Here is a 22869-nt window from a genome sequence, read left to right on the forward strand (position 1 = left end):
TGATTGGATAGTGATGGAGTATGAAGAAATAGTCTCTGTTCGCCAGTTATCAGATTGCTCCAACTGGTGGGAGATGACTGGATCCTCATGTACCATTAACAGTCACTGGTTCCATGAAGCAGTGTTCTGGTGTGAGTCTGGATCAGGAGAGTTCAGCAATGCAGTCAACATCAGAATAAATGGTATGTTATGTTACAGAGCTACTTAAAATGGTTCAATGTGTTCAGTGTATCTCTTCTTTGAATAAGGACCATCTTTGAACTAATGCTGCTAGTAGAATAGTTAGACTGCAGTGTGGAAAACAGCAAAAAAAAACTCTACATGTAGAGCTAAAATTTCTTTCAAGAGAATTTTCCATATTCAACGTATTACAGAGCATTTGATTGATTTTAACTGAAACTCTTCTTCCAACAGATGCACCAGATTCAGTCCTGACTGTGTCTCCATCAAGGCTGAGTCCTGGAGCCTCAGTGACTCTGAGCTGTGAGGTTAAACCTTCATCTACAGGATGGAGGTTCTACTGGTATAAAGCTGTTCCTGATTTATCAAAGAAAAACTACAAATATGAGTTGCTGCCTGGTAGCATCAGTGGGACTGTAGAGAACTCCTTTATTATTCACGGACAGAAACAAACAGCAGGATTTGTATGTAGAGCTGGAAGAGAAAACCCAGAGTATTTCAGTTTATACAGCAAACCAACGTTTGTCTGGTCTAAAGGTCAGTACTGTTAATTTCTTCTCAGTGCTACATTGTTCAGTCATCATCTTTATCTATCCTAGTTTCATGTCTGAGCTGCAAATCTACCTAAGCATTCTCAAACTTAAAAAGAAGAAAGAGACAAGTGAGTTTTAGATTTTCTTGCAAGAACAGACAGGAGCATGCTTAGTGACAATCTCCTATCCGCTCTAAAATGGCTCCTGTCAGGTCCTTTCTTTTTATTTCCTCAGGGCGGTCCTAGTTACACAGCCTATTTGGTTATCTTGAGTTAATCACATAGTGTAGCTGCTTCTTCTGTTGTCTTGAGTCAAAGGTGTGTTGCACCTACATGTTGCCGTACTGTAGAGTGCAAAGTTCAGAGTTCAGTTTCTGTTTGTCTCCTTCTGTAGCAATAATGTAGGAACTGATGAACTCACAGAACAATTAGGTGTCTTGTGCATCCGTGGTCTCATGTACAGTTTCTCTGTCTCTGGTTCATAAACTTCCACTCTTAATCATCCATTGTTTATTCTGCCACGTCAGTTATCAGACCATCTGGTATCAGCTCCCAATTTGACATGCTTAGATGTCTTCTTGCAAGCATCTCTCACAAGGCACACATTCCAGAAGCAAACAGACATAGAGTATTTATATTTGTAATTAATTTAAACGTATCAGAAACGAGAGGGAAAAGGCGACAATTTACACAGATGGTGATGTGAGAAGTTGAGGTCACACTTCATTATTTTTCTGAATACTTTGTCATTAGTATTTAAGACCTCAGAGTGATAAATGCTTCTGCTGATGAGCAATAACAGCCACTGAAATAAACAAAAAGACTTACAGTGCTGCTTCAGTATTAAACCAAAGTTTGTCCAATATTTAAACAGAAATGGAATTTCTTCAGAAATGTTCTAGTTTTCTCCATGTTGTTTTTCAGATTCTCATCCAGCAGCGTCTCTCTCAGTGAGTCCTGACAGAGAGCAACACTTCAACACTGAGTCTGTGACTCTGAACTGTGGAGGAAATTCTGCTGAGTGGAGAGTGAAGGTGTTCACAGAATCTGGTTATCTGTTATCCATCAACAACTGCTCCCCATCGGGGTCAATGACTAGATCCTCATGTACCATTAACAGTCACTGGTACCATAAAGCAGTGTACTGGTGTGAGTCTGGATCAGGAGAGTTCAGCAATGCAGTCAACATCAGCATAAATGGTATGTTACGTTACAGAGCTACTTAAAATGGTTCAACTCTTCAGTGCATCTTTTCTTCGAATAAGGATCATCTTTGAACTAATGAACTCTACATGTAGAGATATAATTTCTTTCAAGAGAATTTTCCATATTCAACATATTACAGAGCATTTGATTGATTTTAATTGAAATTCTTCTTCCAAAAGTTGCACCAGAGTTTTGCAGTTTATCACATATGAGAGACTGAAATTAAACAGACGAGTTTTCTTTTTGTGCATGTTTAATATAAATAAATAAATAAAATGATTTAATGTAAATTAGTTGTCACAAAAAGCTTCAGTCATCGATCAGAATGAGGTGGGACACAATTTCAGATCTAAAATTAATTTTTTTGTGGATTCTTCATTGCTGTTTCAGCAGCTGCTAAATATGTCAACATAGAGTTACTGTGTAACTTATTATCATTTGTGTAAAGCTATATTTTCACATATGCCCCTTATGTTGGTGCTTAAACAAAAGGTGGACAAGTTAAAATGTCAAAAATCTATTATAGAAATCACATATTCTGTTTATTCTATATAGCCTGTTCTACAGTAATTGTCTCCAGAAGCTGATTTCTATAAAAAGCTTAATTTTCTCTGACTGGTTTACAGATGAAGGTCTTCTCCTGGTGAGCCCCGTCCATCCTGTGACTGAAGGAGCTTCTGTTACTCTGAGCTGCATAACGAGAGGAGAAAACAAACTTTCTAATGTGATTTTCTATCACAATGACAAACTGATCCAAAATGACAGCAGAGGAGAGTTGAATATCTCTGCAGTGTCTCAGTCAGATGAAGGTTTCTACAAGTGTGAACATTCAGGAAACGTTTCACCTCAGAGCTGGATGACTGTTAAAGGTGAAGTCATTAATACACTCATCTTATGCAATGTTTGTTTGTTTGTTTGTGTCAGGGACCAAACAGTACAGATTGGAGCACAAAGGTGTTGAATTCGAAAACGTGGGTTTTTATTTACCCCCAAAATATGAAAAATTATTAATATAACAGCAATCAGACAGACATGCCAATAAGAGAGGTCGACTCAAATTACTAAATTCAAAGACAAAACTGAGTAAACCTTCAAACTGACACTAGAGAAACTAACTGACCTCCTGAAGTGACACTTCAGGTCATTTAAATACTGGTTCAGCTGAAGCATATGAACACAGTACGGGGAAAACAAAATGACTGCCACATGATATCCATCCATCCATTTTCTGTAAACTCTTGTCCCTGATGGGGTCAGAGGGGTTGCTGGTACCGATCTCCAGAGTTTGGGGTGAGAGGCGGGGTTCGCCCTGAACAGGTCGCCAGTCTGTCGCAGTGCCACATGACAACCAACAAAACAATGAAACGAATCCCAAAACACCCCCATCCAGCTTGAAGCACGTGGTTCAGTCCAATCCGGCCATCAGCAGCATTTCAGGAAGCTCAGCCCTTTGCCAAGCCGTTTGTGGTAACGCAAACAAAGAAAATGGTATTAATACAACATAAAACTGACTTTTGACCTTGCAGTGCCAACATGTGTACACTTCATATAAACTTTGTAAGATGTAAGATAATGAAGAAGTATCATATAATAAGGAATATTTAAAGTAATAACTACAAAGCAAACTAAAGTGAAACCAAATCATGACCAGGTACGGATCTTACCCTGTTTGGTTATTTGTTTCGTGTATTACCACAGTCACATGTAGCAATCTTTATCCATCTCCAAACACAGCTGCGTCCGGACCTGGAAGCTCGTCTTTTCCTGTTCCGTTGGTCATCGGATTAGTGTCTGGAATCATCGTTCTCATTCTCCTGCTGCTGCTGCTCCGTTTCTTCATAAAGTCAAAATGTGAGGGCGTCTCCTTCTGACTCGGCCGTATTTCTACCAGAGCGCATCGACATCATAAACACGTATGAATGAATCAATGAAAAACAATTTTCATTAAAAAATATTTTTTAATCTTATTTTGTGGACAAGGTCGTCGTTCAGAGCAGCCAGTCGATCAGGTTGTACATCTGCATCATGTTTGCTCCTCTCTCCCACGTGGTCAGTCTTTCTCTTTGTCCTGAATGTTTTCACTGATCTTTGAAGCAGATTTTAATTAAGAAATATGTTGCCTATCACATCCAACTCTTGTAGAAAACCCACTTCCTCCACTGCAGCTTTGATTCTGCTCATTTGATAAGTTTCCATCTGCATCACAGACATAAAGTGATTAATTCATCTGTGTTGGACTTTCATCGGCCTTTAGGTGACCATCGTGACTATGAAACAGTCAGAGACACTGAAAACTCTGAAAATGGTACAGTATAGTCTGACTATCAAATGATGCTGGAGACCTTAAGTCAACAACAACATATTGTTTTAGTTAATGTTTCTGTTATGGTTATGCTTTTAAATTACCACAACAATCTTATAACAGCAACAGTTATCTTTCATATAATCGTTTCACCAGGAGAACACGATGATTCAGAGAATATCACCGACGAAGTTGGTGCGTCTTCAGAATAAAAAGCAGGTAGGTGGATGAAGTATAAATTCTCTCTTTCGTTTTGAACCCTTTGTTGTTTGTTTCTTTTCCTCCTGAAAATCTGTGACTTGATCAGAGGTAATGTTTTCACAAATTGTCGTCCTGCTACTCTCCAGTGAGTTCGGTCAAACAAATCTGACTAAAAGGTTCCTCTGTCAGAATACTTTTTTTTTTTTTTTTTTTTTTTTTTGTCTAAATTTGACAAGACAATTTGGAAACAAACAGAAAAAAATACAACTTCAAAACACAGAAATTCAAAAATCCCCCCCCCCAAGATTTATACTAAACAAAGTTTCTATGATAGAGCCCTTACATTCTATGATTTACAAATGTTTAACTTGGAGTTGGCAACTTACTAATCTTCTTAATGTTTTATCATGTTTTGTCAGTGTATGAAATTGCTTTGGTTACTTTTTCCAAGTAGAAGCTAAATGAACCTTTAATATGTTCCTTTCTAACTCTGGTTTAAAGTCTAAAATCTTTTTCTTTTAGGTTCATGAAGAGAAGTTCATCATCACCGTGACAAGAAAACCCCAGATGAATAATTACTATGTTCATAGTAATTATGAGACCACATGTGGTGCATTATTGGAAATTCACCTGTAAAATTTTTTTATTTTATTTTTTTACATTGTGTCATTTAAGTTGCATTGTACTAATTCATAAAAATTTCCCTTCTCACCCACCGCGGGTGGTGATTCTTCTTCCTCTTAGCTCGGGTCCTCTACCAGAGGCCTGGGAGCTTGAGGGTTCTGCGCAGTATCTTGGCTGTGCCTAGGACTGCACATTTCTGGACTGAGATGTCTGATGTTGTTCCTGGGATCTGTTGTAGCCACTGTTCCAGTTTGGGGGTGACTGCCCCGAGGGTCCCGATGACCACAGGCACCACTGTGGTCTTCACCTTCCAGGCCCTCTCCAGTTCCTCCCTTAGGCCCTGGTATTTCTCTAGTTTTTCATGCTCCTTTTTCCTGATGTTGCAGTCGCTTGGTATTGCCACATCCACCACAACGGCTTTCCTCTGTTGTTTATCCACCACGACTATGTCTGGTTGGTTCGCCCTCACCATATATATATATATATATATATATATATATATATATATATATATATATATATAGATATATATATATATATATATTATGGCGTAGGAATGAATTCTGAATGGTGTTTTCTGTAATTTGATGTTATCTTTCCTATAATCTGCTCCAAATTCATTAGCTAAATTTGCTTGACAGAAGCGCAACAATTTCGGGGAAAAAAATAGTTTTTTGATAAAAAGTTTTTCCCCAAGGATGACGTGGTTTTTCATTTGTATAGGAATTGATGTGTTTTGGGTTTTTTTCCTCAAAACTGCAGCCCTGTCCCGCTCCGCTCCTTTCAGTCGCACATCGTGGATGATTTGAGCTCGACTCACTCTGCGGTCACAACAAGCGACAAAGTGGAACCAGAAGATGTTAAACAAAAGCTGAAAACAATTAACAATTGCTTTCTCAATTTATAGTCTAAAGACAAAAGCGGTAAAACCTGAATTAAAATAACATTTAGGGTTTGTTTTAGGCTCGACCCTTTAATGAAAGATAATTAGTTGGATCAGTCAAGGCTCGGAAACGATGTCTACGACCTAGAAAACCCAATCTGGGTCGGGTTCTGTTTTCTAGGCCTCTGACTTCCTGGTCGGAGTTTGTGCTGATCGTGTTTTTAGTGAACACGTATCCCAACGGAACCAACCGTCTCTTATCAATATTAAAGAATTATTGACTTAAAACAAGCTCTCCTAGCTTGAGGAAAAGTTACTTGTGAGTTAGTGTTAGCTCATTTAAAGCGGAAGATATTTGCACTAGAAACTGGACAAAAATACTTTGCTAAGATGTTTTTTGTTTTTTTTCTGCAGTGCTTGTTTTCTTTCCTCACCCATGTCATTTCGGTTCGCTATCTTAGATCAGCCTCTTCTAATTTAGCTTTTGACTTTCCTTTTTTATATTTTAAAGTAAAATTGTTTGTTTTTTTATTATGTACTTGCCTCCTGACTCCACCCAGCATTTGGGTCTTGCTCTGGACGGTTGTTGACACATTTCTGATTTGCTTTTCTTGTAATTAAAAGATGTTCTGATTCTTATAGTGACTCTGTTTCAGTATTGTTTTTTTTGTTGTTTTGTTTTAATGTGTAACACAAACCAACACAGTAGATTCGCCACAGGTCAATCATAAGAACAGGAACACACAGAGAGGTGAGCTCAAGTGAAATTGTTTACGTCACATGACAACGCAGGCCAATAAGATGAGCGAGTGTGCTAACGTCACTTCATCAGAAAGAGGAACTGAAGTATTTTGTACTAAACTTTTAGATTATGAAGTTAAATTTATGAAGACTAAGAGAGCCCTGAATCCATTTTTAGTATAAACTGGTTGTTGCTCATACAAAATCTCTTCTTTTCTCAGTGTTATTCTTCCACCAGTGGTGATTCTAGGCCTGTTTTAGAGGCTTTGGACTAAAACTGTATCTCAGCACCCCTGAACCAGTTTGCCACTCTTCCTGTAAAATAAGGAGTCGTCCCATATTTGGCCGTTAAATGTGCGTCCCGTATTGAACCGATACATAACTGTCCGATAAAAACGCCTATCATACACACATCAAGACCAAGTTTAACAATAATGATAATAATATAATAATAAGCCCATTGAGGCGGGTTTTTTCTCGCTATTGCAAGGAAGATTATGAAAATATAAATAGAAACAGTTTTTCTAAAGTCAACATCAGACCTACGTTTTTATTCACAAACCAGTGAATGAAAAAATATTCTTGCCCATAATTTGATAGTTAAGACGACACAGATCCACCACCCTCCTCCTCACCATGGACTCGTGTCTGAACAACATGGAGGCTCTGAGAGTCTTTATTAGACTGAAGGCAACCAGACTAGTTTATTTTTACTAAATTATTATAGTGAGCTAAATATTATTGCTGAGTCGCACAAACAGGCCTTCTGCCATACAAATTAAAAATAATAAAAAGCAAAGTTGGAAAAAAAAAAAAAACTCAAAAAGGGAACTAGGGGCATCAAGGATAAAAAGGGCAGGGGCTCAAGCTCCCTTCGCCTCCCCCTCTGCACATGCCTGTCTCAGATGACAGGGATGAAACCCTCAGCTTACATTTTCACGGTTTATGAAGAAATTACAGAGCTAAATTACCACTAGGGGCCCAGCGACTGGTCTCTGTCTTTCTATCAAACCATCTTTCTATCATTCGTTCATAGATCATCACACTGAACTTCTTTTATCTGTTTCTGCTTCTGCTGCTGCTGCAGCCCAGATACCTGAGTGATTAAACTATAAACACCATGAATCATGTTGGAAGCAATTTGCTCCCATCTGGCCGTCAGAGTTTGAACAACTCAGTTGTTCTTCTACAGTGTTTATATGTGATTTGCTGTGATAATGGACCAGAACAAACTGTACAGAAATTATGTTGCAAATAACATTTAGAGGATTGTTTCAGCCATAGTGGCATCAAAGAAAAAAAAAAGAAAAAATAGCTTCACTACTAATATGCCTGTTATCAATAGTGTTCTTAATTTCCATTAAGTCTATATTGTTTTGACAAATTATATATGCCACATCCAAAATAATTGTGTGCCTGATATCAACAGCGTCTGTTTTCAGGAAGAGGGGAAAAAGTAAGTGTCACAATATTTGGGATTTCAGTTTTGTTTTATTTTGGTATTTAATTTCCTCTCCCACTTAGAAATCTCTTGGACACACCTGGAATGCTAATTAGAGGCCACACCTTGTTTAAACACGTCCCTTTGGTCAAATCACTTTTTATATTTGCCGGCGGTGGCGTAATCTTTGTTCATGCCGTGTTCATTGGTCTGCTTTTCAAGATGATTCTGTTGAACCACCAGTCAACAGTAATGGGGGAGGAAGTGCAATAATTTACTATAAACCCAGCAACTATGAGAGAACTGTATGAGAGAACAAGCTTACACGTAATTAATTTTTTTTTTCTTTTTACTGGAAACGATGTGCTGGCTGACATGAAAAAAGAAGTACGATCTGATACCTCATGTTCACACTAAGCATTTATTTATGTCCACTTCTTAGAATCAAGAATGTGCTTAATTTACAGAAGCAGCACACAGACGTGTCAAAGCAAAGAGAAGTTTGTGTTCTGTTGATAGGCCCTCTTGCAGAAACAGGAAGCAGGAAGCACGCCTAATGCTGGAGTGCTGGCATCTTTGCAATGTCGCGTTCCACCACTTATAAAGACAAAGTAGTAATGTCCAAAAAAAGTTTTCTTTGACAGTGTTTGGTGTAACTTCAGGTCCACTAGTTGTATCACAAGAATGGTCTGGATTTACAGAAACTCAGTGTTTCAGCTGTTTTGCAGTTTCCTGGAAGTTTGTTCCAGATTTATGGTGCATAGAAGCTGAATGCTGCTTCTCCTCATTTGGTTGAATTTAGTTGAATTATTAGTTTTTTCCACCAATGTATAACAATGACTACATTTTATTTGTGACTGTTGGACATGAAGTGTCAAAGTTTGCTGCAGTGCAGAGGCTCAGAGTGTGAAACGGAAACAGGACTTCTGTAAATAGCGAGCGTTGAGTTTTATACTCAGATCCTCTTCAGCGACTTCAGTTTGTCTTTTTCCAAACCAGAGCGACACATCGCCAGTGTGGGACGTGAAGATGGACCACGTTTTGCTCTGTGTGCTGGATTTCCTGAGTGAGTTCATGACTTTTAATCGATCAGATCGAGGAAAATGATTGAAATGAGAAGATCAGGATGAGATGGATTCATTTGTTGTGTTCACTTAGAAACATAAACTGAGCAAACATCAGTTTTTACACTTGGTTCAACTTCAAACTGACCTAAAACAAATACAGAAAGAAAACATCTATTTCCCCTTTTCTAATAGATCTAATGAAGTACCAATCTCTATTTTTTGCAGTTCTCAGTTTTCTCTGCTGTGGAAACTCTCAAGGTAAATGGAAACTCTTTGGTTTTGAACGTTTATTTAACCATTTGGTTCTGATCAGCTGCATGTCAGAAAGTTTCAGGCTCTTTTAACATCATTTGTTCAGTAAACAAAACAATTTGACTGTAATTTTAGCAAAGTTATTTGAGTGGATTATTGTAAATACTTTACATTTATCTGCATGTTCATGTCAACAAGCCCATTGAGTTATAACATTTCCTGTATAACTTTGTTTTCTCCTTGTTTTGTTATTAATCACTATCCAGGTGCATCAGGTTCAGTCCTGACTGTGTCTCCATCATGGTTGAGTCCTGGAGCCTCAGTGACTCTGAACTGTGAGGTTGAAGATTCATCTACAGGATGGAGGTTCTACTGGTATAAAGCTGTTCCTGTTTTGTCAAATAAAACCTACAGATATGAGCTGCTGCCTGGTAGCATCAGTGGGACTGTAGAGAACTCCTTCATCATTACTGGACAGAAACACACAGCAGGATTTGCATGTAGAGCTGGAAGAGGAAACCCAGAGATCTTCACTCATTACAGTAAACCAAAGTTCATCTGGTCTGCAGGTCAGTTCTGGTTTTTGTCCCATCGATACTCATGTGTTCATCGACTTTATCCATCCATGATTATTAGCAATCTTTGAAGTCGGGTCTCAAAGATCAAATGCTCATGATGTCATCCTCAGAGGTATTTCAAATTTGTTAAAAACAAAAATTTAAATAAACACCATGCATAATCAAAACTTCATATGATTTAATGATATCTGCAGCAACACGGTAGATTTTGGTGATCTTATGTTTCTCTCTGGACTCTGTGTTCTTGGGTTGGGTTTAGTTTATTTCTGTTTTTTTCTCTTCCTCTTTTAGTTTGTTCAGTCGTGTTCTAGTTCTCTTTTGTTTAACCCTTCTTGATCGCTCTAGGTTTATCATTTGATGTTACTTATTTTGGTTCGATCTGTCTTGTTCTTGTCTTCTTCTATGTTGTAATTTCTAGTTATGTTTATTTATGTTTATTTTGTTACTCTTGATCTAATGGTTCTTTAGTGTCATAGTTATTTCCAGTTCCTCTGTTTTCTCTCTCTCTCTCTCTGTGTGTGTAATCTTCCCCATACCAGCCTCTCTCCCCCTCAGTCTACATTAACTCTCTCCAACTACCCACAGCTGTTATCATCAGCCCTGATTTATTGTCCTCACTCTCTACCTCTGAGTATTTAAGCTTGTCTGTTCCAGCCACTAGTTGCCAGTTTGAGCTCCAGCTCTTCTTTAAAGATACAGATAATAACAGCTTGTCTCAGTCTCCATCTTAACTTTTCATCTCCAAAGTCGTCCTGATCTCTCTGTTACATGTGGCTGAATTCCCCAACAGCACCCCCTAGGAATCTTTAAAAACAATCAGCCCCAAACCACGCTTTGGTTTAGGGCTGACAATCATGAAATTCAGCACACATATAAGACTTCACAGGATCTTTGAAAAAGCCCCATGGTTCAAATCCAACAGGATGTCGGCCATTTTAGGATCAAAGCCACCATTTTGTCTTTTTTAAACATTCATCTGAGCAAACTCCTCCTACAGCTTTTGACATACAGACTTCAAAATCACTTAGCAGAGTCTCAAGGCATTGAAGATCAAAAATGATCAAAATTGTTTTGCTGCATCAAAGCATGCAGGCGAAGCCAAGACTCAAATTCTGACCGTTCACCAGAAAACACCAAGTTGGAACAAATTGCACACGATCCCACAGCTGGATGACAAGTTATGTTTGACATAATAGATCAGTAATGAGCACATCGAAATGCCTTGTTGCTGAAACGTGCTATAAAAATAAAATTTGATTGATTGATTCTCATGTTAATTTGGTGACATCACCTTTGTCGAATTCTTTCTTCTTCTTCGGTTCTCGTCTTCTCTTCCTCCATTTCATCCAGCTTTGTCAACAAACTTTTCTGTCTTCTTTTAAATCCTTTACATTGTCGACTGCAATTTGCAAGCAACAATATTTTTTAGAAGTTGTCGTTCCAAGAAACCTACAACAAAATGAAATTAGGATCATAAGTAGTTTTATTTAGAAGTCTTATTCTAATTGGATCCTATTTATGTTTCCAGTCTGACAATAAAAATGCAACGTAGTTTAACAAAGCCATCTGTGAAACTTTAATCACTGAAATAGTCCTAAATATTTTTATATTTTAACAATTGTGTTTCTGTATTTATTTTAAGCAAACCTAACTTGAGGAATTTGCTAAAGCTCCTAAAAAAATTACACAAATCTTTATCTGCAAGCGATTAATGGACTCATTAAACCATAACCATCCTTCACCCGATTACCCTCCTGGATATCCTCCTCTGGGATTTCCGTATTATTTAATACACGGGTCACAGTAGAATGTGAGGGATTGTACTCAGAACCTTTAGAACAAATCTAATAGTTTTCTGGCAATCAGCTGACAACTAAACAACCAAACCAAAAATTGTAATTCAGTGATAAAAATGCAAAGACAAAATAATGGCTCTATTTAACACGATTGTAGCAAGTCTTTAACAACAAATGAAGAAAGTGTTAGGCTTTAGCCAGAGTTTTGTCTGACTGTGTTGATTCTTTTCTCCATGTTGTTTTTCAGATTCTCATCCAGCAGCGTCTCTCTCAGTGAGTCCTGACAGAGAGCAACACTTCACCTCTGAGTCTGTGACTCTGAACTGTGGAGGAAACTCTACTGAGTGGAGAGTGATGGAGTTTGGAGAAAACCATTTTGGGTGGATGAGATTTTGGGTTGAAGATGATGAACTCCATGTATCAGATTGCTCCAACTGGGGGGAAATGACTGGATCCTCATGTACCATTAACAGTCACCGGTACCATGAAGGATTGTACTGGTGTGAGTCTGGATCAGGAGAGTTCAGCAATGCAGTCAACATCAGGATAAATGGTATGTTTTGTCTTGGAGCAATTTAAAATAAAACTAACAGAATTGGTTCAACTCTTCAATGTATCTTTTTGTCAAATAAGAACTTTATTGGAATTAATGGAATTTAATTTAAATTCTTGGTTCAACAGATGCACCACGTTCAGTCCTCACTGTGTCTCCATCATGGTTGAGTCCTGGAGCTTCAGTGACTCTGAACTGTGAGGTTAAACCTTCATCTACAGGATGGAGGTTCTACTGGTATAAAGCTGTTCCTGATCGATCACAGTACCAGTACAGATACAAGCTGCTGCCTGGTAGCATCAATGGGACTGTAGAGAACTCCTTCATCATTCATGGACAGAAACACACAGCAGGATTTGCATGTAGAGCTGGAAGAGGAAACCCAGAATATTTCACTCATTACAGTGAACCAACATTTGTCTGGACCACAGGTCAGTCATGTTTATTTCTTCTCCGTGCTACAGTGTGATAAGGAGATAAATTAATGGATCTTATTTTGATGTGAGACATTGTTCCAATTAACAATGAATCAAGAATAACACAGAATGGATTCTGACAATATTTTATTCAATGGTCAAAGAAAAGAATGACAGTTGAGACTCAGTAAACACATGAGTAAAGAAAGAAATAACTTAATCATTCTTTAATATGCACCATTTATGTTAGCATGGGATTTCCCATCAGCTTAATAAAGAAGACAGTCTTTTCACATCTCCGATACAGCAGCATTGTGACGTTGGACAACGGTTCACGAGTTGAAAAAGTCAAAAACAACTTCTCAGTAAACGTCTCTTATCAGTTTCTAGTTACCAAAGTTGTTTTTTTTTTCACCACAAGTGTAAAGTCATCATCTTTATCCATCCTAGTTTTATGTGCAAACTCCAGTGGTTATTTATCAGCCATGCTGCACAAGGCCGTGCTCAAGGTTGCTCAATTGTTTGTTCTCACAAGGCACTGCTTATTTCCACAAAGCTTCTTCTAATCTCAGTCTCCAGTTGGGGTTCAGCCTCACATATCCCTCCATCTCACCACCATTCCCCACTCAGCTTCTGTGTGGTCTTTTGCGCTCCCTGACACTTACGTACCGTATGGAACCGCTGCAGCGTGACATCACATGCACAAGATGCCCCCCCATCGCTCTGCAGGAGGGTAGCTGTGGGCGATACCAGGAATTTTTATATAAATCCCATACCAAGTAAATGCAGGGCCAGTACTGCTGATATCAGTATCGATACCAATAGTTTGTCATATTTAAGCTTCATAGGTTCAAAGGATCCAAAAGACTTAAGATAGAATTTCACCAATCATCGTACATGACAACAAAATACTTTTATCACAATCAACATTTTTGTTTAGAAACAAATGAACCATACCAAAACAAAGTTTCCCTTTATATTAGGAAAATAAATAATTTTTTCAGATAAAAATGGAGAACCCACAATACAAAAATAAAATAAAAATTCTCTCCTCACTAGACATCCTTTCTAATTCTCTGTTAATATTCAGTGCAAGTATCCGACATCTTCTTTGAAGGGGGCAGTGTTGGCATAGTTACTTTGAAAAAGTAACTTTAATCGGACTACTGATTACTCCTTGAAAAAGTAACTTAGTTATATTACTGACTACTTGATTTGGAAAGTAACTAAGTTACACTAAAAGTAACTTTTTAGTTACTTTCAGCAGCTGCTAACAACAACACTCCGCCTCCTGTGAAAATCACATTGATCTTTGTCAATTCTTAATTGTCAGCTATTTTATAATGGTAACATCAACAATGTGTCTCCACTGATAAGGTTGAACTGAAGAGGAGATTGTAGAAAAAACAGTACAAAAAAATAGAAAACCTGAGTAATTTGTGTGGTCCACTGTTGTCTGGAAAACTCTAAGAAGGATTGAACCCCCCCTCCCCCACCCCCACCCCCTGCCCCCCCAGCCTCCAGATTCTGCGTTACGGCCCTGCGTTTGGTGTCACAGCGCACAGAGCTCCTCCTGCAGCTCCACAGCTCAGATGGCTGCACAGATTTGTGACACGTATCTTAATATTAATAATTAGAATGACGTTAACTTGCCATTATAATCATTGCCAACTACGGACACGTTCATTCGTGGCTGTTTTCACGTTTATTGCGCTGTTCATATTGGTCTCGATGTTTGCAGTTTTCTGGAGCGCAACGCGAAGCTCGACGTCATTCAGAGGTAATATATTAACTTGACATTAACAAAGACACAGCGGGACGGATCATCCGGGAAATGATGGACAGGGAGAAACTGAGTAAGACTACCTTAATGACGGACAAATTCTGGGATTTATTATGAGTCTGCTTATTTCCAAACCCAAATGAGTAACTTCACGTTCAAAAACGAGCCCAAAAAGGCGCAACACGCCACTCATTAAATCTGCAAGCGACTTTTAAAAAAAAGGAAGCCCAAAGTCTCTTATAATACTCTGACTTGGCGACAGAAACTCAAAATAGTTCCAGTTTTTCCACCAACAAAATGCGCATCTCCCTCCATTGTTTACATTTCTGTTGCATAGAGACGTCGGTCACTCGACAAGACGAGTAGAGGAAATACGATTAAATAACAAAAGAAGATAGTAACGCACAGTGATTTTGATAAGTAACTGTAGTCTGACTACTCGATTTGAAATAGCAACGCGTTATATTACTCGTTACTGAAAAAAGTGGTCCGACGTCAGTAACGCGTTACAAATTAACGCGTTACTGACATCACTGGAAGGGGGGCGATAAGGAACCTGGATAATGGATAGGTTGTCTCTGGATAAAAAAAGGTTGAAACACTGATTTAAACCAGTTATTATTTTTAACAAGCTCCAATTAGCATTATGGATTCTATTAAATGACAAAATGTAGAGGTTGCACTAGACCAGGGGTCTCAAACTCCAGGCCTCGAGGGCCGCAGTCCTGCAGTTTTCAGATGTGCCACAGGTACAAAACACTGGAATGAAGTGGCTTAATTACCTCCACCTTGTGTAGATCAGTTCTCCAGAGCCTTAATTATTCTATTCAGGTGCAGCAGAGGCACATCTAAAAGTTGCAGAACTGCGGCCCTCGAGGACTGGAGTTTGAGACCCCTGCACTAGACTCTTTAGTTCAGTGTTTCCCAACCCTGGTCCTCAAGGCACACTGCCCTGCATGTTTTAGGTATTTCCTTGCTTCAGTGCAGCTGATTTCAATTGATGACTGATTAACAGGCGTTTGTTGAACTGCAATCAGTTGAATCAGGCACATTAAAGCAGGGAAACCTCTAAAACATGTAGGACAGTGTGCCTTGAGGACCAGGGTTGGGAAACACTGCTTTAGTTGACCACTTTTTAGATATGGAATCACTAGCGATGCTTCAGACCCTGCTTAATCTACTTCAAAAATAAATATACATGCAGATAAATAATAAATTAAACTGTGCTACGTTTGCTTATTTCTTTAAATGCATATATATATTTATATTTTACATAAGTATATATTTAACATATTGCCCCTTTTAAAATTCTTTAGAAATCTGCTTGTGTTCATTATTTTCTCCATGTTGTTTTTCAGATTCTCATCCAGCAGCGTCTCTCTCAGTGAGTCCTGACAGAGAGCAACACTTCACCTCTGAGTCTGTGACTCTGAACTGTTCAGGAAAATCTGCTGAGTGGAGAGTGATGACGTTTGGAGAAAACTCTTTTGGGGGGATAAGATGTAGGGTTGGAGAGAATGAACTCCATGTATCAGATTGCTCCAACTGGGGGGAAATGACTGGATCGTCATGTACCATTAACAGTCGCTGGTCCTTTAAAACAGTTCTCTGGTGTGAGTCTGGATCAGGAGAGTTCAGCAATGCAGTCAACATCAGCATAAGTGGTATGTTAATATGAAAGTTATTTCATTCACCAGAGGAATTTGATAGTTTACCAGAAATGACAGAGTGAATGCAGTCGGCATTGAAATCAACCATGATGATGAAGTAGACATAAAATGTCACCAGTTGGAAATATGTGATCAGTTTAGCAACATTTCACATGATATTGTTCTGTTGCACATTTGATTGGTGGATCTGATGAATGAGTGAGTTGGAGCAGCAGGAGCCGTAACTATGAAACATGATTTATTTTTCTCTTGTTTTGCATTACATTTTATTAAAAAAGCCTCAGACTTTCACCAAAACCAGAAAGGCTTAGTTTTGGATCTAAAATGACATTTTTTAATTCATTCTTGTTCTTATTTCTTATAAAGTCTTCGTTGTTGTTTCAGCTGCTGTTAGAAATGTTGGTGGACATTGTTCACTAATAATAGTGAAATCCAAATATTTATTGGGTAAATTTCACAATTCAAATAAAAGATGCTCAAGATAAAATGTGAAACATCAATGATTAAAATCATGTGTTCAGGTTTTTCTCTAATTGTCTCCAGCTGCTGATTTCTATCAAAAGCTTAATTTTCTCTGGTTTACAGCTAGAGGTCTTCTCCTGGTGAGCCCCGTCCATCCTGTGACTGAAGGAGCTTCTGTTACTCTGAGCTGCAGAATGAGAGAACAAAACCAACTTTCTAATGTGATTTTCTATCACAATGACAAACTGATCCAACATAACAGCAGAGGAGAGCTGAAGATCTCTGCAGTGTCTCAGTCAGATGAAGGTTTCTACAAGTGTGAACATTCAGGAAACGTTTCACCTCAGAGCTGGATGACAGTTAAAGGTGAAGTCATTAATACACTCATCTTACCGAATGGTTGTTTTAGTGGTTTTGTTTTGTGTACTATCATTATTACAAATAATATTCCTCGTTGATCTGTAAACACAGCTCCCTCCGGACCCGGAAGCTCGTCTTTCCCAGTTCTGTTTGTCACCAGATCAGTGATTGGAATCATGGTTCTCATTCTCCTGCTGCTGATTTGTTGCATCCAAAAGCCAAAATGTGAGAGCGTCTCCTTCTGACTCGGTCTTATTTCAACTAGAGCGCATCAACATCATAAACACGTGTGCATTTTTAAATACACAACACTTTCACCACAAATGTTTTTTTTTTTTTTGTGGTCAAGGTCGTGGTTCAGAGCAGCCAGTCGGTCAGGATGAACATCTGCGTCAAGTTTACTCTTCTCTCCTTCATGGTCAGTCTTTCACTTTGTCCTGAATATCAACTAATCTTTAAAACGGATTTTAATCAGAAAATATTTCCATCCATCCAGTCCAACTTTAATAGAATACTTATTTCTTCTGCTGCAACTTTAAATCTGTTCAGTTGTTAAGTTCCCATCTGTGTCACAGTCATAAAGTTTCTAATGAACCTGTGTTGGACTTTCATCGACCTTCAGGTGACCTTTGTGTCTACGAAACAGTCAGAGGCCCTGAAAACTCTGGAAATGGTACAGTATGAAGTCTGACTGTCTAATAATGTTGGAGGCTTTTGTAAATATACCAGAACTCATCAACAGTACAGTCAGTTTCATTATGTTTAGATCAGAATGAAGGTGTTTCTGTTTGGTTTGTTTCTTGATTCAGAGCAACAACCTGGTAACAACGTTTGTGTTTCCTCTAATCATGTGGACAGGGCAACTGGATGAATCAGAGAAGATCTCTGACAAAGTCGATGCAACTTCAGAATGAAAAAGAAAAGTAGGTAGAAAAAACAAATCTCAGCTGTTAACGATTTATTAAATCCTCTAAATTGTTTCTGTTCGGATATTTTCCTCATTTATTTATCTTTTTTTTTTTCAATTCAAATTTTTATTATGGAACAACAAGGAGGGCGTGTATCTCCTCCATTTACAAAAGGTGGTACAGACATTTACTAGCATCCATTCAGTTTAACATATTGATACATATTACATACCCCTTCCTGTGTTTATCCTACCTCCGGTATTTAGTGTTCCATTTTTTTTTATTATTTTTTTTTTCCTTCTTTCACCCCAGACCCTCTCAGAGGAACGGGGAGAAAAAAGAATAAACAAACCGGTACCACGTCATAAAAACTTTTGTGAACTGTAAAACAGAATACATCGAACAGAGTAGCTAAAGAACAGTGGGTGTCACCTCATTTTCATTGTTATCAGATCTGGAGTCCATGAAAGTTTGCCATGGGGTCCAGGATCTTTCAAATCTGTCCTGCTCCAGTTTCAATGCAAATGTCAGTTCCTCCATCTTGCGAATGTCTTGGATGATGTTTATCCAGTCTTGTAGTGTGGGTGTTTTATCTGTCATCCATTTTCGAGTGATTGCTTTTTTGCTGGCAGTAAGCATTATATTGAACATGTATGTTTTATAGAACCCCTTTACACAATTTGGTCTTCTGCCCAGGAACAACGTCTCAAAGTCCAGAACAAGATTGACCCCAATGACAAACTCTACACTTTGTTTAATTGTCTCCCAGAAGGAAAGTAGCTTAGGACAGCTCCAAAAAATATGAAAGTGGCCGGCTTGACTCGACCCACATAACCTCCAGCATGTTCTGTCTGCATTTCTGCCCCTCTGAGCTGGTGTTTTGAAGAAGCGTGTAGCAGTCTTCCAGGCAAATTCCTTGTAGGCTAGTGATGATGTACATTTCCAACAGTTATTCAAAATATCAGACCAATCCTCAATGTGAATTTGATCGTTCCTTTCTTTGTCCCATCTGTCCTTTATATATAGTGTATTCCCACCCGCCAAGATTTGTAGTTCATTATACATTTTAGACGTTAATTTATTAACGGGGGTTGATTGATACGATTTTAGAAAGATGTTCAATATGTCGACAAATGTTCCGTCTAGCTTATCTTTGTTTGTTTTTTCTAGATAATGCCGGATTTGTAGATAACGGAAAAATCTCTGTTATCAAGGCCATATTTTTTGATATCTTGAAAGGTCCTCAGACGACCTTTTGATATAAGTCATTGTATTTTACCAAGCCCTTATCAATCCACTTTTTAAAAGTAATATCTGTTTTATTTGGGGTAAAATCTTGATCATATGCTATCCACCTGATTGGTAAACATGATTCTTTATTTTCTCTTACTAATTTTGACCAGGTCTCGAGTGCTGTTTCTGAACATGGATTGAGTTCTTTAAGGTCTTTTATTAAGTCTATATTTCCAATTGCTGCTTGCAAGGGGACACCAATGCTTTTGCATTCAATCTCCTTCCATTTTGATTTGTATGAGGGATCACACATTTCCACCAGTGGGATTATTTGTGCTGCTTTGTAGTAGTTATTCATATTTGGGAGTGAGAGACCGCCTTTACTTTTATTTAACTGTAAAGTTTTAAATCTAGTCCTTGGCTGTTTCCCTTGCCAATATTTATCTTTTTTAAAGAGTGAAAATCCAGTTAAGTTGAAGTCCTGCTCTGTTACTACGACGCCAGTCATTAACAAAAATAGGCAAACACAGACTTGATCCGATGGAGTGAAATTTATTCAGAGTTAAATCAGTTTATAGCAGGTTCTGAATGAACGTTTTAAAATAGTTTTATTATTTTTATCAGTGTATTGAATTGCTTCACTTACTTGCTAATAATGCAGCAGAATGAACCTTTAATATTTACCATCAGTACCTTTGACTCTCTCTTGTCTTTCAGGTCCATGAAACGAAGTTCAACTAAACCATAACAGGAAAGTCTAAATTTACTCACCATCAGACGTTTCCCTGTCATGCAACCTTTTTATATTTGCTTTTTGATTATTTTTTAGTCATGTATATTATGTTTTGCATTTGTTGTCAATATAGGGAATTAGAGTTTTCTGTAGCTTTACTGGCATTTTTTATTTTATCTGATATATAATGTAATGAATCGTCCACAGCTGGTGCCTGAACTACCGGAGCCTTTTACTGTAATGGAGTGATAGCGCCATCCAGAGGACAGTAGTAATATGGCCGATAGTCCATGTGATACAGAAATAGTAAATAATGGCTAATTGTAAACTGTGGTCACAGTTTGTATATTCTGTGTATAATCTTCTTTTGTGTAAACTATTTACTACTTAAAACCTCTCCTACAACGATCTGGTTCTGCCTACACTTTACACTCCAACATTTTTCTTGCTCCTGTGTTTGAGCAGCAAAAGGGAATCAAGCATTTAGTGTGACGACTCCTACAGCAAGGAATCAGCTCCAGTCTGAACTGGGAGTCTGAACTGGGAGTCTGAACCGGCCCCTGGTCTGGAGCCAAGGCTCGGGCCCCTACTTAGTCATGGTTATACAGTTGCACATTAACATGCACAACCCTTTGGGTGGTTGGTTGTTGGCCGTGATTTACTTGTGGAACCGATCCTTTCCACAAACCTTATCTGCCTACAAGGTCACAGAATTCAGCCACTGTCCACCATGAGAGGCTGATGGACAGAACCCAACCACCGGGTCATCTCCCCATGCAGGTTTTACTACAGTCACTCCATGGCAGTGAACCTAGTGACTTTTTCGCTACATTTTGCTCTCTCTCTATCTCTCTCTCTCTCACACACACACACAAAAATCAGCAAGTCAAGTTTTTTAAAGATCGACGATCGGCCAGAAAATTGCAATCGGCGAAGCGCTGCTTTCTTTTTAAAATGTGATCTGTCTGTAGAACCGTTGATTACTGTAATCACATGAACCGTAAATTACCAAACAAATATATTTAGTAGTTGTTAAATAAATAGTTGCACATCTTGAACTTTATCTACATATTTGGCAGAACATTCCTAAGGAAGAAAAACTTGACAGTATTCATCCTCTATGTACTGTATTTATTTATCTTTCATGTCTACCTTTTTCCCTCTTTAAATTTTTGATCAATTGTCTCTTTCTCTCCAATTATCAGGTTTATTTCCTTACCAAGCTCAGAGAGTCAGGGTGAATATTTACTCTCTGACCAAACCTGGTCAAAACTTTTATTCAGTGACGACTGGACGTAGCCGACTTTTAGCGTTGTTAAAAATAGCACATGCAAATGTATGGAGGATAAATCAGCTGGATTAGCCGCTGTTAGCAAGGCTAACGTTTTGAGAGGCGGAAATGATGACGTTTGCCAGAACAAATCAGACAGTTTTTCAACAACACCGCCAAAATAATCTTAGCCAGTGATAAAATGAAGACATTCTGACCTCATTCATTCACAAAAACACAAGGCATCTTACGGGGCCCGCAAAGCGCCGGGGCCCTGGGCTGGAGCCCCGGGCTACTTGGGGCACGGCGTCTGGTCTCCATTTATTTTGTATAACCATCTTTCTATCATTTGTACATAGATGATCACACTGAACTTCTTTTATCTGTTTCTTCTTCTGTTGTTGCTGCAGCCCAGATACCTGAGTGATTAAACTATAAACACCATGAATCATCTTGGAAGTAATTTGCTCCCATTTACAACTCAGTTGTTGTTTTACAGTGTTCACATGTGATTTGCTGTGATTATGGACCAGAACTGTACAAAAATTATGTTGTAAATAAAATTTAGAGGATTGTTTCAGCCATAGTGGCATCAATGAAATAGGATTAAAAACAAATAGCATTACTATTAATATGCCTGTTATCAATAGTGCTATTAATTTCCACCATGCCTATTGTTTTGTCAAATTATATATGCTACATCAAAAATAAATGTGTGCCTAATTCACATGTGTCAACAGCGTCTGTTTTCAAGAAAAGGGAAAAGGCATTAAGTGTCACAATCTTTGGGATTCTAGTTTTGTTTCATTTTGATATTTAATTACGTCTCTATGGGGATTTTTTTTCTGCCAAAGTTACAAAGACAAAGTAGTAAAGTCAAAATCAGTGTTGTCTTTTACAGTAACTTTAAGTTCACTAGTTGTATCACATGGATGGAGTATTTGTGTTTGGAGAGTAGAAAATATGATGAATGTCTTGCCTTCAGCTTCACAGGCACAGTGATAGATATTCAATCAATCAATCAATCAATCAATCAATCCATCAAGTTTATTTGTGTAGTTCATTTCAGCAACAAGGCTTTCAAAGTGCTTCACTTCATAAAAACACAAACATTTCAGTTTTCTGGAAGAAACCCATCAAATAAAGTGTTACCAACTGTTCTAAACAAAGAAAATATAAATTCCCCCGTCCAGCAGGAACTAGTGGTTCAGTCCAATCAGCCTGCTGAGTCCTGGCCAACATCTTTTGTCTGGCAACTCCAAGACAGGTGAGAACTGGCAAGAAACGACAAGAGTTAATCTTTAAAGAAAATTAACTTTGAGTTGATATAAATACACATGTTAACTAAATGTGTGCGCTAACAAGTAGAACCTTTTTTTTATATGACCTGTTGATTGATTTGTTTGAAGGGTTTAGATGCAACGACGGATTCTGCTTCTTTTAGAGTAAGGGTGGGGTTTTTACTGACATAATGTAAGTTTTTTTAAGGTACTTAATATTTTGTTCAGAGTTATCAAAAACCATCCAGGACCTAAAACCTGGAAACCCAAGTTTAATGATAACTGGTTAGAAGTATTTATACTCGGCACATTTTCTGCTTCATTTACTTAGAACAGAAGAAATTAAACTTCTCAATGTCCTTTTTTTTCTCCACTGATGTTTTCCTCCCGTCTCCATG

At 38.1% G+C, this 22869-nt stretch overlaps 2 protein-coding genes across 3 annotated transcripts; both read left to right on the forward strand.

The window, feature by feature from the left end:
* The first annotated feature begins 21 nt into the window (after window positions 1–21).
* On the forward strand, window positions 22–6546 carry LOC122819868 (low affinity immunoglobulin gamma Fc region receptor II-like). 2 transcript variants are annotated; one of them, XM_044096894.1, is made up of 10 exons: window positions 22–182; window positions 415–717; window positions 1637–1912; window positions 2545–2787; window positions 3653–3769; window positions 3899–3967; window positions 4173–4223; window positions 4377–4439; window positions 4944–5053; window positions 5808–6546. In XM_044096894.1, the coding sequence occupies exons 1-8, from the start codon at window positions 74–76 to the stop codon at window positions 4430–4432; spliced, it is 1224 nt and encodes a 407-aa protein (XP_043952829.1). In that variant the 5' UTR covers window positions 22–73; the 3' UTR covers window positions 4433–4439; window positions 4944–5053; window positions 5808–6546. The 2 variants fall into 2 exon arrangements, with proteins under 2 accessions (XP_043952829.1, XP_043952830.1); XM_044096895.1 differs by lacking the exons at window positions 4377–4439; window positions 4944–5053; window positions 5808–6546 and having other exon boundaries at window positions 4061–4351.
* Window positions 6547–9581: 3035 nt separating this feature from the next.
* Window positions 9582–20249, forward strand: LOC122819858. The gene is made up of 10 exons (XM_044096875.1): window positions 9582–9998; window positions 12051–12356; window positions 12485–12787; window positions 15914–16219; window positions 16811–17053; window positions 17159–17272; window positions 17397–17465; window positions 17670–17720; window positions 17906–17970; window positions 19906–20249. Exons 1-9 carry the CDS (start codon window positions 9611–9613, stop codon window positions 17959–17961), a joined length of 1836 nt encoding a protein of 611 aa, XP_043952810.1. The 5' UTR covers window positions 9582–9610; the 3' UTR covers window positions 17962–17970; window positions 19906–20249.
* The last annotated feature ends 2620 nt before the right edge of the window (window positions 20250–22869 follow it).

The sequence above is a fragment of the Gambusia affinis genome, linkage group LG18 (genome assembly GCF_019740435.1).
Source record: "Gambusia affinis linkage group LG18, SWU_Gaff_1.0, whole genome shotgun sequence".
NCBI classification, from domain to species: domain Eukaryota; kingdom Metazoa; phylum Chordata; class Actinopteri; order Cyprinodontiformes; family Poeciliidae; genus Gambusia; species Gambusia affinis.

What these genes read in the sequence shown, in the direction of transcription:
- LOC122819868 (XM_044096894.1), top strand. Translation starts at nt 74, where the DNA reads ATGACTGGATCCTCATGTACCATTAACAGTCACTGGTTCCATGAAGCA. An exon ending in AACGTTTGTCTGGTCTAAAG is followed by an intron (nt 718 to 1,636) that starts GTCAGTACTGTT and finishes GTTGTTTTTCAG; the next exon opens with ATTCTCATCCAGCAGCGTCT. An exon ending in GAGCTGGATGACTGTTAAAG is followed by an intron (nt 2,788 to 3,652) that starts GTGAAGTCATTA and finishes CTCCAAACACAG; the next exon opens with CTGCGTCCGGACCTGGAAGC.
- LOC122819858 (XM_044096875.1), top strand. Translation starts at nt 9,611, where the DNA reads ATGTTCATGTCAACAAGCCCATTGAGTTATAACATTTCCTGTATAACT. An exon ending in AACATTTGTCTGGACCACAG is followed by an intron (nt 12,788 to 15,913) that starts GTCAGTCATGTT and finishes GTTGTTTTTCAG; the next exon opens with ATTCTCATCCAGCAGCGTCT. An exon ending in AGTCAACATCAGCATAAGTG is followed by an intron (nt 16,220 to 16,810) that starts GTATGTTAATAT and finishes TCTGGTTTACAG; the next exon opens with CTAGAGGTCTTCTCCTGGTG.